General features: G+C 40.1%; 1 protein-coding gene across 6 annotated transcripts in view; it reads right to left on the minus strand.

The window, feature by feature from the left end:
* LOC116844510 (neogenin) overlaps positions 1-19,353 on the minus strand; it is a 36,428-nt gene that overhangs the window by 6,555 nt on the left and 10,520 nt on the right. For 5 of the 6 annotated variants that reach the window (XM_032816105.1, XM_032816106.1, XM_032816104.1 and 2 more), the window contains exons 2-13: positions 5,511-5,676; positions 5,235-5,374; positions 4,876-5,043; positions 4,685-4,807; positions 4,426-4,588; positions 2,760-2,887; positions 2,517-2,676; positions 2,127-2,242; positions 1,421-1,832; positions 1,034-1,181; positions 812-940; positions 523-729 (exon numbers count right to left, since the gene is read on the minus strand). In XM_032816105.1, coding sequence (XP_032671996.1) covers positions 523-729; positions 812-940; positions 1,034-1,181; positions 1,421-1,832; positions 2,127-2,242; positions 2,517-2,676; positions 2,760-2,887; positions 4,426-4,588; positions 4,685-4,807; positions 4,876-5,043; positions 5,235-5,374; positions 5,511-5,676 — 2,060 coding nt within the window. The remainder of the gene's footprint in view (positions 1-522; positions 730-811; positions 941-1,033; positions 1,182-1,420; positions 1,833-2,126; positions 2,243-2,516; positions 2,677-2,759; positions 2,888-4,425; positions 4,589-4,684; positions 4,808-4,875; positions 5,044-5,234; positions 5,375-5,510; positions 5,677-19,353) is intronic. The other variant, XM_032816107.1, reaches the window with a different exon arrangement.

A 19,353-nucleotide genomic window follows, 5' to 3' on the forward strand; every position in this document is an offset into this window, starting at 1 on the left:
ATGGTGGATCCCCCATGGCGCATTGCGTCCAAGCACCCCGGGGCTTATTTGTATTATTTGCACCGGATGAGGAGGGGCAACGGTGGAGACGGGCATACATGGACAGCAGGTCTTAAAGGATAGCAACCTTTGACTTTGAGAGACTGACAGAGCTGTACCATTTGGTACAGTAACATTGTTTCTCTCTGTAGTCGCCGTGCGTTCGGGATCGCGCCAGAGATGTCGCTTCCGAACGGCATCTCTGAGCGTTATCTAGGGAGAGGAGAGCGTCGTAGGCGTGGAGCGTCAGGTAGCTCAGTGGTTTAGAGCAGTCGCCCGGCAAGCAAAAGGTTCCAGGTTCGAGTCCCGGCTTAGCAAAACCGTGCTCTCGATATTTTTCTCTCTCTGGAACGAAAAGATACGCAGATCTCGAACGCACGGCGTCCCGCCGCCACCTAGTACGCCCTCCTTCTTTTATGGAGAGTATTATGAATTCGGAGAATACTCTTCAGAAGCAGATCTTCCTCTTGACGAAGTACGTACCGTTGAACTAGCTGCTTCTAATGTAACATTATGCGGTGGTTGCGTGGGTTGTGCGCTGTGAGTCCGAATTACGATATCTTTGCTAAACGCGCCTGGACCATTTTCGTTAACCGCTTGAACTCTAATACTGTATTCCGTATAAGGCACGAGATCTACCAATTCGTACGTTGTACTAGTAGTTTCACGCATTACCTCCTCACCGTCGCCCTGACAACAAAATTAATCGTTGAATCGCTCGTCATAACAATTCAACATTTACAGGAGAAAATTTATTTATACAATTGCGTACCTCCATAAATGTAATAATATATTTAGATATTCGACCATTAATAATTTGTGGTTCCTCCCATGATAAGGTAATACTCATGCTGCTCGTCGCGTGACCTTCCAAGTTCATTGGAGGTCCAGGAACATTGGCCTATGTGTGAGAGATTGCACGAAATATTTAGACAAATGAAGAGATAGTCGCGCGATAGTTTTTACCACTATAACAATATCATGCCGCTCTTACCTCTATCAGCGTTGTAACTTGTAATACTTCACTAGGCGCACTGGTTCCTCGAGCATTTTGCGCAACCACATGGAACTGATACGTCATACTGGGCTGTAAACCACGTATCATAGCCTCCAGTTTCTGTTGCGTGTTGACGACTCTCTCCCTGCAAGCGAGCAAACAACAATTAATTAAAAATATAGAGGCGTAACATAAATACACGCAACAGAATAAACAGAAGTATACACGAGTGAATAGGAAAATATACAGAAATAAACTTATTGTGCAAATTTATTCGTATGTATTCCTACATGAATTTATTTATGCATATCTCTATCCACTTGCACGTATTTCGGTTCATTCCATTATGCGCATTTCCATTCACTCCAAAGACAATATAATTACCTCACACCCCCTTCCTGTTTATAATGGATGTAATAATTAAGGGAGTCGCTGTTCGTACTCTCTGTTGGCTCTTGCCAACGCAGTGTGACGAATCTCGCGGTAACGATAACGAGACTCAGATTCCTCGGCGGGGACGGTACACCTCCCTCGAACGCCTCCAGAGTATCTGTGTCATCTACAAAACGGGAGTCTGGGTCGTAAAGGGAATTAGGATATTTAACAGGGCTCGGGAGGTCCGATGGATCGTCGGAGGAGCTTATCGAGACCGAAGGATTCGGCGTGAGTGACGACGTGTGTCCTAAGAGTGTGCTGGGATGCTGCCAGGTTTTATTGTACAACTGCCGGTGCAATTGCAGTAGTTTTTTCTTAGGAATTGTCTTTGGAGTTGTTATTCTGTGAATGCTTGTCCTCTCTGGTGTTAGCATGCAGAACGGTTAATCAGCAGGAAACGCGAGAGGGAAGAAAATAAATAAAGACAAAATTAAAAACTGAAATACAGAAAAGAATGTATAAATAACGAAATGTAGAAATTAGTAAAAAAAAGTAAGTTCGAGTCTTAAAAAAAAATTACTAAAAAGCATCAATAAAAAAAAAGTACGTGAAACAAGTGTAAGGAAACGAAACGCTGTTCATAAACGACATTTGTCGGCCGATCAATATCAACGAGGAATACGAATGCACGCTGCAATATCATCGTAAGACTCACTGGGCTGATTAATCGTGAGACGCGCTGCCGCTTGGACGCTACCAGCAGGATTCATCCCTATGCACTGGAAGATACCCGCGTCTATCGGCAACAGCCCGTTGATTCTCAGATTGTTTCTGCGGACGGAAAAATCAAAGGGTTATGGCTCCTGCACATAGAACGCGGTAATGTTTGCCACGCGGCGGAAGTTCGCACGACAGCCAATAAATATGTTGTTTTTCCGTAAGAGCTAGAAGGTTATTATGGAAAGCAGCATATTGATTGGCTGTCGTGCGAACTTCCGTCGCGCGGCAAGCATTACCGCGTCCTGTGTGCAGGAGCCATTACTTGTGACAGTTACAGATCACGAGATTACTTTCGCAAGATACAAAACTTCAAAGATGTACACACCCATTGACGATCTGCCAATACGCGCTAAATGTGATGCGTTCGCCGTTCTTCAGCCAGGTGATTTTCGGTTCCGGTTTTCCGTAGATCTCGCACTCAAATTCCAAATCTTGATTCTCACTCGCCACCTTGTCCTCCGGCTTCTTTGTGAATTTCGGCGGAACTAAGGATCCATTTAATCAGCATGAAAGCCTCGCCAGCTTTGTGAATCGCGTATGAATAATTTTACCCGCGTCCCAGGCTCACCTTGCACAATCAGCTCGGCGACTGCGTCTAATGATTCGACTTCGTTCTCCGCACGACACTGATACGAACCATGGTCGGATTCCCTGACGTTCATGATCGTGAGACTAGAAGCCGCGAGTTTCCGATATCTTGAAGAAACATACTCATCGTTAATATCCACATTTATCCCACTCGAGCGGGCCATTATTCCGAATTAAGCTGGCAACACACACTTTTCATAACAGTAACCGTAAGACGTACCAGGTCTGTAAATATGAAACCGGAATTTGCCCATAGATGGCCCTAGCTGTCAATGTAGTTACCGTCAAACCGCGTCATTGGCGCCATTTCCTTGTTGACATCTCTGACAAAGATTTTCAACTCACAACAATACAAGTTTCATACAACAGCATAGTTTGTAATAGCGTTGGACATGTCGAATTTTGTGCCTGGAAACTACGATTTGCGGACAGCATTGATTTTCTGTTACCATTTGAAGAAAACTGCTGCAGAATCGCATCGAATGCTTGTCGAAGCTTACGGTGAGCATGCTCTTGGTAAATCACAGTACTTTGAGTGGTTTAAAAAATTCAAAAGTGGCGATTTTGACGTGAGAAACGAAGAACGTGGAAGACCACCGAAAAAGTTTGAAGGCAGCGAATTACATTGTTGGATGAGGATGACACTCAAACGCAACAACAACTCGCGGATCAATTAAATGTGACACGAGAAACCGCCTCCATACGTTGGAAAGCCATGGAAAAGATCCAGAAGATGGGAAAATGGGTTCCACATGAACTGAATGAAAGACAGCAGGAAAACCGAAAAACCACATGCGAAATGCTGCTCGCCAGGTACAAAAGAAAGTCATTTCTCCATCGAATTGTGACTGGCGATGAAAAGTGGATATATTTTGAGAATCCTAAACGTAAAAGATCATGGGTAACTCCAGGCGAACCATCGACATCGACTGTAAGGCCAAATCGCTATGGACGGAAGACAATGCTCTGTGTTTGGTAGGATCAGAAGGGTGTGATCTATTATGAGCTGCTAAAACCTGGCCAAACCGTTAATACTGAACGCTACCGACTACAAATGATCGATTTGAATCAAGCTTTGCGTGCAAAACGACCAAAATATAAAAAAAGGCAACACAAAGTGATTTTGCTTCATGATAATACACCATCACACACAGCAAAACTGGTTTCCTCAAGGAAACAATTGAGGCGTTTAGTTGGGAAATACTTTCGCATGCGGCTTACTCACCAGACTTGGCTCCGTCCGATTACTATTTATTTGCATCGATGGGACACGCACTTGCTAAGCAGCGCTTCACTTCTTACGAAAATGTACGAAAATGGCTCGATGACTGGTTTGCCTCAAAAGAGCAACAGTTTTTTTGGCGTGGCATCCACAAATTGTCAGACAGGTGGGAAAAATGTATAGCTAGCGATGGGCAATACTTCGAATAAAATATTTTTTATCATTTTCATACAATAAACGTGTATTTTCTATGTAAAAATTCCGGTTTTATATTTACATACCTGGTAATGTAAGAATTGACCAATCATGTTGAGAATCGTCGAATTGTAAGGTCGCCATTTTTATGAATACTCGATCGCAATTCTTACGTTACGTCTTACGATTACTGTTACGAAAAGTGTGCGTAGCCAGCTTTATCCGATACCTAGAATCAAGTGACGCCAGATCGAGAGCAACGCCGTCCTTCAGCCATAAGATTGTCGGTTTTGGATAACCATTGGCGGCACACTCGAGAGTCACGTCGGATCCTTCGACAGCTGTCTGTTGCAAAGGTTGTGCGATGAATACTGGAGCGCTAGATCCCTCATCTGCACAATCGAGACACACACACAGGTATGACGATTTCTCTAGCTTCACTATTTTGCCGGATATCCAAATATCACTTCGTATAAACGAGAACTCACCGATGTCGCTAGACAGTAATCCTAATTGTGCTTTGTTGCTCAGTCTGTATTGGCCATAGCCGCTGGCGTTACATCTGTACGAACCAAAGTCGTGATACTGAACATCGTCGATCTCCAGAGCGCCTGCGAGAAAAGTGATCAGCGAGACAAATTAAATTGACGTCTAATTGACTCGAGCAACGTCGCCGTACCTGACGGTAAGATCGTCATCCGACTTGTCTCGAGTACTAACGGATGCTCGTTCTTCAACCACTGCACTTTCAGCAAACTCGAGGAAGCGGGCAGGGCGCAACTCAAATACGCGATCTGCCCTGCATAAACCATCGTATCCTGAGGTTCCCTCTCGAAGCCGGGCAGACCTTCGAAGAAAGTTGATCTTTACATTACGGCGCGCTCGCCTATTCCTCGAGGAATCTCGAAAACTTTACGAATACGCTACACGCAATGTCTGAAGTGCGATTTAGCGTTACTTTTTCTCCGAGACACCGTGTACCTCGCAGACATATTTCAAGCGCGATTACGTACTAAAGATCTGTATCTAGATACTAACTTGCTAGCTTGATCGTGGCTGTCCGGGAGACAATCGCTCCGACATTATCTATGGAGGCTAAACACTGATAACTTCCAGTTAATTCTGCACTACCGGCGTATACGCTATTTATGTACAAGGACCCATTCGCTAGCTGTGATCTACAAATGAAAATCGGGAAAGCTCCTTTCAGATCTGATAGCCGGGAAGGGACACATCGCAAGAGATGAGAGAAGAAAGTCTCTCTCTCTCTCTCTCTCTCTCTGAATCTCAGCGACACATAATTACGCTTTTTACCGATAACTGTCTCCGATAAACGTGATCGGCTGACCGTCGTCCGTCCGCCATTGTATGCTCGGCGTCCCGAACACGCTCTTCGCCTCGCAGTCCAATCTCGCGGGACCACCCTGCTCGACCACCACGTCCTGCGGCTCGATGATGAAGTCCAAGCCCCCCGCGTGCACTGCAACAAACAGCCCCAGTTAGACGGGGGATCAATTAACAACGACGAAAGAAACAATACCGCTCCACTCCCCCATTTCGTCGCGATCACGACCTGTGCGCGACAACAACGAGGATCTCCAGTCCGTTATCTGCATCCGAATTCAATTTGTCAGGCGGAACAACGAGCGCGAGTCTCCCGGATAAGAATCGCCCGGATGGGGTGAGTTTCGCCCCGATGGCCGAAGGGGGACACATTTAACGATCGCACGACGGTACATCCACCCCCTGTTAGCAGCGGCGTTACATCGCACTATCAAATTTCGGCCCCCGCCCGACCTGCCTCTGCCTGCCTGGCATGTTTCGTGATCCATTCGTGCACAACGCGCGTTAGTTAGGGGGTGTAGATGTTAAAAGGGCGGAGAGAAGGAAGAGGAACCGCATCGGCCCCGCCGAGACTCGGAGGGAAGACCGGCTATCTCTCTCTCTCTCTCTCTCTCTCTCCCTCTTCGCGGAGGAAGAGGGAGCGTCGTCGAACAAAGGGTCGTCCACCCTATACATAGGGGCACCCCCTGCCTGCCTGCCCTGCCTGCTTGCCCGCCAACCTCCCTCTCCTCGCCTCTGCCTGGCGAGACGCCCGAATGCCTGAATTCTCTCTTTGTTTCTGTCCTTCTCCCTGGTGTGGTCTCGTGCCCTTATGCGATCGCGTCGCGATACGAGACGATTTAATGTCGTACGAAATCGAGAGAGAGAGAGAGAGAGAGAGAGAGAGAGAGAGAGAGAAGCAGACAGAGAGGGGAAAGGAGAGGAGAAGTAAAGGGAAAGAAATAAAAAAGCTTGCGCTCGCGGGACTTTTTTATGGGCGGCAAGGCGAGAGATCGCACGGAGGAGACTATTCTTCCTTCTCGAAGGCGCACCTACCTCTCCTCTCGATATTTGTCGGCTCGCGGTAAATACCACCGAGACAGCTCGGGAGAAGGACTTTCCATTACGATCCGAGGAAGGTTTCCAGGTGGAACCGAAGGATTTTATTTATCATCACGGTGCCAAGAACGACCGCGTGATAAACTGAAATTCTATCGGCAGTCGTCAGTTCTACGCTCTTTCTTTTTTGTTGCTGAACGCGCGCGCGCGCGCGCGCAATGCACGGCCGAGACATTATTCCGACATTCTGCATTAATCGCGAGCGTTGAAAGGCACTCGCGCGCGCGACCTTTGCTCGTCGATCTTCGCAAAAACTCCCGGGTATTCAGGTCTCGGCGTTTTTCCCGGAGGAACCTAATCGCGCGCTCTCTGTGCGCGTTTCCCCTCCCTCTTCTCTTCCCCTTTCTTCCTTTATTTATTTTTCATACTCCAAGCACGGACCTTCTCACGTGTTAAGCATTTTACGATCTCGCGCGTGCATTATCTCCCGAGAGCGGCGATACCCGGGGAATTGTAAAGCGCAAAACGCTATGATCCACGTTCCGGGGATATCTCTGGAGATGAGCGCGACGCGGACAACGTCCGCAAAGAGGAGCCGACGTCATTGGAAGAAGTAGCGGAATGCATACGCATCTGACGTCCTCACTCATAATTCAGTAGACTCAAGGTCGAGGTCGAGCGTTAGAGAGAGAGAGAGAGAGAGAAAGGGAGGGGAGAGAGAGAGGCCGACAGAATTCTTTCCTCTCGCGCGAGAGCGCTCGCTCATGGAATATCGTGAGAAATTCCATTTGCCCGCCGCTACATTATCCGGAAGTTCGTCCGGGGTCTCTTGCTGAGGTATCGCCTTACCGCAAATACTTCGATTAGACAGAACCGCCGTTCGTTATCAAGCGAACGACATATCTGCGACCGATTAATCGAATATAGCTCCGACGGAATGGTCGGCGCGCTGTTATTCCCATCGACAAATATTGGCAGGGGACAAACAAGCGCGCGACGGCTAGGGCGGCGGCAAATAGGCAGAGAGAGAGAGAGAGAGAAGGGGAAAGAGAGAGATTGTTTCGAGAAAAAATGGCCGAGCGCACTCGGTGTGTACGAGCTTAAGAGAGAGAGAAATAACGCGTCGAATTACCGATTATAACGGTAACGTAATTGCGAGGTCGAGTAATCGGTAATAACCGCCGATCGGTGTAGCGCTGATCATCGATGTAACATCGATTAAGCGGGGCACGCTTTCCAGGAGGAAGACGAGAACGAGGATCGAAAAACCGGTAGGTAGCTTACGTGATTTCGACAAGTTCGCGTCGCAGCCAAGCCGTGTGCTCAAAAAAAAAAAGTCTTGCGCGGCGAAAATTATTTTGACACGAGAGAAATCAACCAAGATGGATAATTGGCAAACATTGCGTTACAGCGTATGTTTCGTCGCGTTGAATTAATATAGATGACAGAATTTCCGTCGGGACTATTTGTAAAATTTAGCTAGAAAGTTTCTTTCTGTGACGGCCATCCAGATTAAGGCTAGTCGCACTTTTTGTCACGGAAAAAAATGATCTTGCAGTCATAGCGAAAGTGCTAGATACGAGAAATTAGCTAAGATGGATAAATGACTAGCAAATACTGCGATATCGAATATGTTTTACATTTAATCAATATAGATGACAGAGACAGAATTTCTATATGAACTATTTGTGAAATTTAGCAAGAAAGTCTGTCTCTCTTTCTCTCTCTCTCTGATATCCATCCAGATTAAAGCCAGTCATATTTCTTATAAAAATTGACTATGGTACACAAAAAAGATTAGCGACGACAAGCAAACAAATGTGTAATCTACACGCTCACTTTGCTCGCAGATATCGCCAGAATGCTGCTGCCGCTGCAAATTCTACGTGCCTCAAGTAATTTCCCAGCGGACCCAAAAAACAGCTAAAGATAAATTTCAACTGTAATATTTAGAATTCTATCTGGACCGCGGCGAGACACTTTTTTCGGGGTGTGCAAAAATGAAATCCGCGGTCTTTTTATTCACATACTCTCGCCACTCTCTCGGACGTATCTTTCTCTTTTTTTTTTTTTTTTTAATTTCGATCGCAGGCAAAATGCATCGGAGCGGAATCAAATTCCCCGTGAGATTATTATTACCCGTTCTCTCTCGACGCCACGATTGAGAATCACTGGCGCCGGTTATTGGGTTACAGTTTCACGCTCACGGTGGTCTGTCACCTTCGAGCGAATGAGAGAGCGAGAGAAAGAGAGCCCGATGCTCTCGGTGATGGGCGTTTGAATCTCTATCTTGACAGTTTTCGCGTCCGCGTGCGCTTTTGCCGCGTGAATTATGGCATGTCGTGCATTGTCGTTGCGACAGCGTTAATCGTAACTCTCGGGGCTTCAGCGGAATCGCACGAAGACGCGCGCGATTCCAGAGATACGCGCAGAAAAATATCGTTCTACTTACTGAGAAAAGCGAATGTTCACTTTATCTTCTTTCCTTCCATAAGTAATGGCTGTCTTTAGCAAAGAACTTTTTTTTTTAAGAAGAGTAAATATTTTTACTCGAAATTGAAGAATGAATTCAATGCGCTCCACCGTCACGCAGGAACATGTTCACTTTAATCGAATAAAACATTCACTTGTATGAAGTCCATTCCAAGCTCAAGTGAAATATTCACTCGTCTCGGAGTGGTATTTTCGCTATCGCTTCGGATGAAAATATCGCCACTTTCCGCTCGTCTTAAAACTCCACTTCAAGAAATTTAAAGAGAACAAAATACTTTCTTATTAATAATTTTCGTTTTCTTGTCTCACCTAGCAAAGAACTTTTTTTTTTAGGAAAAGTAAATATTTTTACTCGAAATTGAAGAATGAATTCAATGCGCTCCACCGTCACGCAGGAACATGTTCACTTTAATCGAATAAAACATTCACTTGTATGAAGTCCATTCCAAGCTCAAGTGAAATATTCACTCGTCTCGGAGTGGTATTTTCGCTATCGCTTCGGATGAAAATATCGCCACTTTCCGCTCGTCTTGAAACTCCACTTCAAGAAATTTAAAGAGTACAAAATACTTTCTTATTAATAATTTTCGTTTTCTTGTCTTATCTATTTACAGTTTTCATTTTGATATAGTATAAATTCATTTTACTATAGTTTTCGTTTTGCAAAATATTAATCATACAATATAACAATATTATAGATTATTGATTTTAATAATAAATAGTGCATCATTTGTTCCGCAATTGATATAACCTCTTCTCTCTCACTATCTTAAAACTCCTTCCTCCTCGCATTGTCTATCTCTTTTTAATGACGTCAGAAGCGAGAAAATGCATGCTAAAAATTGCAAAACACGTTAAAATAAAAGAATATATCTATAAAATAGCACTTGCAATCGATTAAACAAATTTGTAAGATATTCCGTGCACTCTCCTTTTGCTCTAACAATCGATAATTTATTGTAAATTAACCTGAATAGAAATAGGCGTAGAAATAGGTTGAAAAGATGAATTGTATGTTAATTTACGACAAATTATTGATTGTTAGAGCAAAAAAGAAGTGCACGGAATATCTTATAAATTTGTTTAATCGATTGTAAATGTATTTTATGGATATGTATTTTTATTTCAATGTATCTTGCAAGAATTTTTAGCATACATTTTCTCGCTTCCGACGTCATTAAAAAGAGATAGACAATGCGAGAGGCCAGGAGCCGTAATTGTTTCAAATCTGGCCAGTGACTATAAGGAAAACACTGTTTTCTGCACGGAAAAAAAGGTTGAATTGACCAAATATCTGATCGAATATGAACGATCCAGAAATTCCGATTGAAGTAATCCGAATTCTGCTTAAGTCAACCAAAAATCTTGTTAACTTAAACAGAATTCGGATTACATCAATCGGAATTTCTGGATCGTTCACATTCGACCAGATATTTGGTTAATTCAACCAAACATTTTTCTCCGTGTGTGTGTATATAATTTATACGTGTGAAATTCGAAGTCGCTATCTTGAATAGATTTCAAATATCGATTTTTTCACCCATAAGAACGGACACTGCGCGACGGCTCGAATAATCACGAGAGCGATTATGAATGCTCGCGAAATGAACACGCGCGTAATGAAAGAAAAAAGAATACAGAATTCCTGACAACATGCCCGATGCATTACGCGGTGAAATTAGAAATCGCACTGTCGATTCTCGTCAAATCGCGTCGTTTATCATTAGCGCACGTACGAGGTCAATGGAGGTAATTGTGACCGCGAGATGAGCGCGCGCCGGTGTACATATATGTGTGTGTGTGTGTGTGTGTGTAATATATAATTTACGATGATAAATTTGGCAGTCACACAATGGCACACGCTATTCCACCGAGAGACTGCACGCGCTCTTCCTTCCGCATCTCGCATTAAACTTTACCGGTTTACTGCTATATTTAGTTCCACGATTGGACGACGTAAAACAGTTTCGGAATAATCTCAAGGCTCGGGTCCTTAACCTGGAGGATACGTCAGTGGATTTTGAAGGCGCGTAAAATAAAATTGCATCTTTATTTCCGCTAATGATTCTGATCGGAGTGAATTTAGCGAATCTGTTCTCTCTCTCCGAATATTTTTAATAAAAATAAATAAAGACAACAAGAAGAGACGAAAATAATTTATATGAAAAAAAAGAGACTACAATATTCTCGATCAACGCTGGCTCTTTTAATCGCTCTTTGTATATTTATTATTATTTTTTTAACTATGTCTCTCTCTCTCTCTCTCTCTCTCTCTCTCCCCTCCTCTTCCTTTCTCTCTCTCTCGGGGTTGTAATTAGTTTCTTCCACAATTGCAGCTTGTACGCGTATCTAAAACCATTATCCCGAGGGAGGGAAGAGTTCACGGCACGAAAAAGTGAGTTTTTAAGGTCTCGAGCGACCTCGCATCCGCCTGCTGAAGGTTACGATATCGCGCTCGTGTTCTTGCTCGTGTTGCTACGATATTAAGTCGTAGACGTGTACATTGTTTCCGAGGACAAACTCGGTTCTTCGGACACAGCGTGCGCTCTATTCTACCTTGCTTTATGCCCGTTTTTTCCTTCACTTCACCTTGCCTCTCATGACCTCCGCGTGCACTTTTCAAGTTCAGGGACCTGTTCGTCATTCCTTGGCTTTGTCAGTCGAGATTCCGATGTTTTATGAAAAAAGGAGAGAGAGAGAGAGAGAGAGAGAGAGAGAGAGAGAGAGAGAGAGAGAGAAAGGGAGAAAAAGGAGAAAGTTGGCGAAGAAAGGGAGAGGAAGAAAGACGCGATGATTCGGCGCCGCGACGCTTATGCCCTTTCAGTAGGAAAATAAACTATTCCGCGGCGCAGCCGTTTGATTTACGAGTACAAGCGACAACCTACCGCACAGCATACCGAAATAGACCGGGAGAACTATTATACAGCGTGTGTATACACGAGCGGGGCGGAGGTGGAGTAGGTAAGTCCGTAAATCGCGGCGTGCAACAACCACCGCATCTTGCACCGCGTGTTCGGTGTGTGCAAAGCGCAGCCATGATGGAATACGAATTGTAAATTCGCGGAATCCTAAACTTAAATTAGTTTTTCTGTTTTACTGCGATGCGTGTATAACAAGCTATAAATGTTAGAATCTTGAAAAATACACTAAGAAAGAAATATTCGAAAATCTATTTGTGAGTTTAAAGTTTACTTCTCATACAGAAATAAACTATATTTCGCAGAAATAAACTTTACATCTTACAAGTAAGCTTTCGAATACCTCTCTCTTCCTTAGTGTATTAAATAGATATCAAAATAATACTTTTGTATCTATTTAATATTTAATAATTCATAAAAATATCAAATAAATATAAAATAAAAAATATTTATTAGATTATTTTAATATTTAATAGATAACTTGAACAAGAAAAGTTACACTAAGAAAAAAATACTTGAAAATTTATTTGTGGGTTGAAAGTTTATTTCTCATACAGAAATAAACTATATTTCGCAGTATTTTTTTCAAGTTTTTTTTCTTAGTGTATCTTTTTCAAAATATCTATTTCTTATTTTATATTTATTTAATTTTTTATTAAAGATATTCGAAAGCTTATGTGTAGGATGTGAAGTTTATTTCTGTATGAGAAATAAACTTTCAACCCACAAATAAATTTTTAAGTTAATTGTATACAAATAACGAATATCTCTCTCTTTCTCAGTGTATTAAATATATTAAATAGATATCAAAATAATGGCTTTGTCTAATATTCATAATTTAATGTTCATAAAAATATTAAATAAATATAAAATAAGAAATAGATATTTTGAACAAGATACACAAAGAAAAAAATACTTGAAAATTTATTTGTAGGTTGAAAGTCTATTTCTTATACAGAAATAAACTATATTTCGCAGAAATAAACTTTACATCCTACAAATGAGCTTTCAAATATCTCTCTCTTTCTCAGTGTATTAAATATATTAAACGGATATAAAAAAATATTTTTTGTATCTATTTAATAAATTTAATGTTCATAAAAATATTAAGTCAATATAAAATAAGAGACAGATATTGAATAAGAAAAGAAGCTGATCATATAAGTCTTCGGCAAAAAAAATATTGCAGTTCTTTTCGCGATGTTCACACATCGCGATCTCGGTTTCCGTTTCAAGCTTTCGATTAACGCTCAAGTGTGTCATGTGATAAGTCCGATTAGATATTCTGTATTAATCCTAATAACGCGAACGAAATTGATACGACATAGGTGGAATCGCGCGTCCGCGAGTATCTCTCCATCGGTATATCGCGAAAAAGATATTTGATATTTGTATAACTGTAATCATATGTAGAGAAATAATTATTCTAAATTATGATAAAAAAATACCCTCTTTTTTTGTTAAATGCTACTATAATGTTGAGGCTCCTAGCCCCTCGCATTGTCTGTCTTTTGAATGATGTCAGAAGCGAGAAAATGCATGCTAAAAATTCTTGGGAAATACGTTAAAATAAAAATATATATCCATAAAGTAACACTTGCAATCGATCAAATAAATTTGTAAAATATTTCGTGCACTCCCCTTTTGCTCTAACAATCAGTAATTTGTTTTTTTAAAAAAGGTAGGTTTGTTCGGATATTACATCTTTTTCATAAATAATTGAATATCTATAAAACACACACAAATTTGACGTAAGTCTTATAAATAATTATAATTTCAGAAGATTTGCGTATCAACTTAACAGGAGAGATAATTAACGTGACAGGAATTAATTAACGTGACATACAATTTATCTTAACCTATTTCTTCGCCTATTTCTATTCAGGTTAATTCAGGTTGAATAAATTATTGATTGTTAGAGCAAAAATGGAGTGCACGGAATATCTTACAAATTTGTTGAATCGATTGCAAGTGTTGTTTTATGGATACATATTTTTATTTTAACAAGAATTTGTAGCATGCATTTTCTCGCTTCTGATGTCATTAAAAAGAGATAGATAATGCCAGGAGCCTTAATAACAATAATCTTATACGTATGTTACTATTTTTGTGCAACCAAGGAGTGATTGGGGCCGAAGATAATTACAATTTCCGTTGGATCAGACATTTTTTCTCTCGGTGCGGACGAAGTTACGCGCTGACTGACTTCCCTTATCAATCGCCAATGTTTGTTTCCGCTCGCACGCGGCGCAAAAATCACCTTCATCGCGTGTAGTTGACACCAGCTATCGTTGCTGTCGTCGGTGTGCGGCGGCGGATATCAGACTTCTCCGGCCTCCGTGGATTTTCCGCAGACGGCGTGCGTTTTTCCGAGTGTCGGCGCGCAGCAGATAACGCTATCTGCGTTACGTAAAGAACACGAGTGTGTGTGTGTGTGTGCGCGCGAGAGAGAGTCGGAAAAAGAGGGAGAAAGAAACATAGAAGAGTGCATTAGTGAAGACACAACAGCACGTCACGTGCGCGTGAGCACACATGTTTCCATCAGCTAAAGTACATACGACACATAAACATCTCTTTCTCACTCTCTTCTTCTCTTCCTCTCCCCCTCCCCCCCTCTCTCTCTCTCTGTTTCTCTTATCAAAGGGGCCACACAGATCGAACAGGAATAATTCGCGATAACAGAGACGAAAATGTCGGGGGCTCGCATGCAGGAATGTTCCCTTCTCGTGCGGGCGCGCCTCTGCATCGCTCTGTGCGAATTTTCACGGAACGATAAATCCGCCGGGATTTTTCCTCGCGAGGCGAGAGTTATCAAGAGTTTATTCACCAGGTACGTGTGCTTCCAGGACGCCCAAAGGACGTATTTTTCAGCGGTGCATCAAGGCAGCTACCCGGATAAAGAGATTTCGCGTAACAGAACGGGGTGAACCGGACGAAAAACTCGCTGACGAGAAATAATAATCTCTGTATTAATGGCCGTTACTCGAAACTTGTCCCACGTGAAGTATTTAGGCCGGTATCGGTGATCGTTACTTGAGATTTTTCTCACGGTAAGATACTCAAATTCTTGCTCAGAATTAGATCCATGATTTCTAGTTATATTATATGATATATGTGTGATATTTTCCGCGCACTTTTTACAAAGTTACACCGTAATAATAATCGTCTATTGTATATCGTGCATTGCACTGAGAAAATTTTTTTATATTTGCAAATATAATCATATAGAGAAATGATTACTACACTGAGAGAAAAATTATATTAAAATCAATAAATATTTCTTTGATGGATGCCATTAACATATTTACTTAAATCCACATTCTGTTTATTTCAGAGTTGTAAAAATATCAATTAAACTTGCCTTAATTTAATAATTGATTTGAGTCAATAATTTCTAATTTAATATTAATTGACGATTAATAAATATAAGCCTGTTCAATTAAAAATATTTTAATTAACCACTGACTTCAAGAAATCTATTAAAAATTATTCAATTAACGATTGATTTGAAGGAATTCAATAAAAAATTATTGAATTAACGATTAATTCAACAGTTTTTAATTCCTTCAAATCAATCGTTAATTGAATAATTTTTAATTAGATTTCTTGAAGTCGTGGTTAATTAAAATATTTTTAATTGAATAGATTATATCAATCATCAATTAAATTCGACAATTAATTGAAAAAGTAATTAATTACTCGCAATTCTGGTTTATTTAAATCAGGTAAACAATATTTTATTTAAATATTTGATTTAAATAACAAAAAAATATAGTTAAGATCCAACTTAACACCAACTATATTTTTTGGTTGTTCCAACACAAAGATAATAGTAACACGCATATAAGATTATCGTACAAAAAATTATAATTATATCGTACTAGAATTATAGTACAATTGGCTAAAAAATGGTTGTCTTGACTAACATTGAGAGAAAAATTATATTAAAATCAACAAATATTTCTTTGATGAGTGCCATTAACATATTTACTTAAATTTACATTCTCTTTATTTAAACCAAATATTTTTTATTTAAATCAGGTAAATATTTGATTTAAATATAGAGAATGTAGATTTAATTAAATATGTTAATGGCACCCATCAAAGAAGTATTTGTTGATTTTTATATAATTTTTCTCTCAGTGTATAAATTATAGTCAAGACAACCATTTTTTAGTCAATCGTACTATAATTTTAGTGATAATAATCTTATATGTATGTTACTACTACTATCTTCGTGTTGGAACAACCAAAAAATATAGTTGCTATCAAATTGGGCCTTAACTATATTTGGTTGTCCCAGCATGAAAATAGTAGTAATAACATGCATATAAGATTATTATCAGTAAAATTATAGTACAATTGACTAAAAAGTGATTGTCTTGACCATAGTTTATAGTAATTATTTCTCTATATGATTATAGTTACAAATACCAAACATTTTTATAGATAAATACCAAACATTTTTCTCCCAATATGCTTCTTCTATAAGGTTTCATGTGCAACATTACGATATTCAGTGTTAAATTTCTCACGAATGGTACTGACAATTCGCATGAAGCCTCTACTACGAGTGCGTTTTACCGCGACAAATGTTACGTTAAATTATTGCATAATTTTGAGGTATTTCAATTCAAGTGAATAAACTTCCTGATAATACCGGGTGCGCGCGAAACTTCGGAGGCGCGAGATTTCGCATCTACCGCCGGCCGAAGGGGAATGTTGGAAAAGTGCGGTAAAAGTACACGACATGTGACGAACAGACCGTGAAGGAAGGCAAGGTAGGCGCGCGCCGTGCGGCCGCCTACCGGGTGTCCCATAATTGTCGATAAAACGCGCAAGGGAGCGACAGAAAGTCCGGATGTCCCCTCAGACGAGGCTCAATTAATCGTCTCCGAGCGACAATAGCGCCTCAATCCCTCCGGGGCGAGGAGGAGAGCAACAGCATCCCCAATCGCGCGTCCAATGTCGCGACGGTCGCAATCGATAAATGAATTCCGCGAAACGCGCATCTCTTTCCCATTTGTCCTTCTCGCCCCGTGAGTACTTCACCCTTCTCAACGCCCGAGGAGCTTTCACGGGAAAAGACTCGTGATAATACCCCGAGACGTACTCCGAAAGTTTTATCCTTAACTCCGTGTCCTCCTCGGAGTAAATCCCCGATAAACTTTACAGCTGGCGCAAATCCCGAGTGATATTCCGTGTACCTCGAGGAAAAAAAGACAGAGAGAGAGAGAGAGGAAGAGAGAGATTAGACTTCGTGGATTTCGCTCGGTACTTTCCAGACCTTAACCTTGCCCGTGGCTCGTTCATGTCGGAAAATTGGAGTTATATAATGTCCAATATAATAGCAATATAATAGCGACAGAGCGTGCGCAGCGATAATGAGTGGCGCGCTCTTGCAATTGCATGGCAGCGCGAGAGCAGCGCGGAAAAATGCGGAAGCGCGATATCTCGAGTCGTCCTTAATGCCCGCGTTTGCGAAACACGAGATATCTCATGACCCACTGCGTATTCAGTGCGCCAAGGGTCAGAGCGAACGCGATTCCGCGAGTCCGCTGTGGAAGCCGCGCGAGGAACGCGTGGGCGTCGCGGCGCGCCGCGCCGACCGGTGAGACGAGGTGTCGTTACGACACCGCGCGCGCGTGCGGCGCGCGCCCGCGTGTTCCTTACACGGTCTATGATAATTCGCGCCGACCACGTCGACTCCGAGAGAGTGGCATAACACGCGCAACACGCCGAAATAATCGCGCGGCGAACGCATCGGGATCAGGGAGTCTCAGGGCGGAGGGAGATTTTTGCAGGTGTTAAAGCGGAGGGCGAGCTTGGAGAGTATCGATAATGAAGAAGCGATCGTCACTACTATATTATTATACACTGAGAAAAAAGGTTATTAAGTTTCATTACGTTTTAATAAATTTCAATAAATTTTATTAAATTTCAGAAAACGTTTGTTCAGATACAACTGTGAATATATTTGTTTAACTTAAATAATTGTCTTCTAAAATTAAAGAAAAAATTATATTTTAAAACTTCTTTATTTAATTTTAGAAAATAATTACTTAATTTAAACAAATATGTTCACAGTTGTTTTAAAATTTAATAAAATTTTTTCTCAGTGTACCATCCCCTCTTTTCATCTTTTACGTACATAGAGCTTCTATAATATTGGTTTAATTGTAAAAATATCGATAATGAAGAAGCGATCATCACTACTATACTATTATACAATGAGAAAAAATGTATTAAATTTAAAAAAACGTTTGTTTGGATATAATTGTGAACATATTTGTTTAAATTAAATAATTGTCTTCTAAAATTAAAGAAAAAATTATATTTTAAAACTTCTTTATTTAATTTTAGAAAATAATTACTTAATTTAAACAAATATGTTCACAATTATATCCAAACAAACGTTTTTTAAAATTTAATAAAATTTGTTCTCATTGTACCATCCCCTCTTTTCGTCTTTTACGTACATAGAGCTTCTATAATATTGGTTTAATTGTAAAAATATCGATAATGAAGAAGCGATCATCACTACTATACTATTATACAATGAGAAAAAATGTATTAAATTTTAAAAAACGTTTGTTTGGATATAATTGTGAACATATTTGTTTAAATTAAATAATTGTCTCCTAAAATTAAAGAAAAAATTATATTTTAAAACTTCTTTATTTAATTTTAGAAAATAATTACTTAATTTAAACAAATATGTTCACAGTTGTTTTAAAATTTAATAAAATTTTTTCTCAGTGTACCATCCCCTCTTTTCATCTTTTACGTACATAGAGCTTCTATAATATTGGTTTAATTGTAAAAATATCGATAATGAAGAAGCGATCATCACTACTATACTATTATACAATGAGAAAAAATGTATTAAATTTCAAAAAACGTTTGTTTGAATATAATTGTGAACATATTTGTTTAAATTAAATAATTGTCTTCTAAAATTAAAGAAAAATTTATATTTTAGAACTTCTTTATTTAATTTTAGAAAATAATTACTTAATTTAAACAAATATGTTCACAGTTGTTTTAAAATTTAATAAAATTTGTTCTCAGTGTACCATCCCCTCTTTTCATCTTTTACGTACATAGAGCTTCTATAATATTGGTTTAATTGTAAAAATATCGATAATGAAGAAGCGATCATCACTACTATACTATTATACACTGAGAAAAAATGTATTAAATTTCAAAAAACGTTTGTTTGAATATAATTGTGAACATATTTGTTTAAATTAAATAATTGTCTTCTAAAATTAAAGAAAAAATTATATTTTAAAACTTCTTTACTTAATTTTAGAAAATAATTACTTAATTTAAACAAATATGTTCACAGTTGTTTTAACATT

This window comes from Odontomachus brunneus, unplaced genomic scaffold, assembly GCF_010583005.1.
Source record: "Odontomachus brunneus isolate Ranch 3 - 2012 unplaced genomic scaffold, Obru_v1 Obru_scaffold_042, whole genome shotgun sequence".
In the NCBI taxonomy this organism is placed as follows: Eukaryota; Metazoa; Arthropoda; class Insecta; order Hymenoptera; family Formicidae; genus Odontomachus; species Odontomachus brunneus.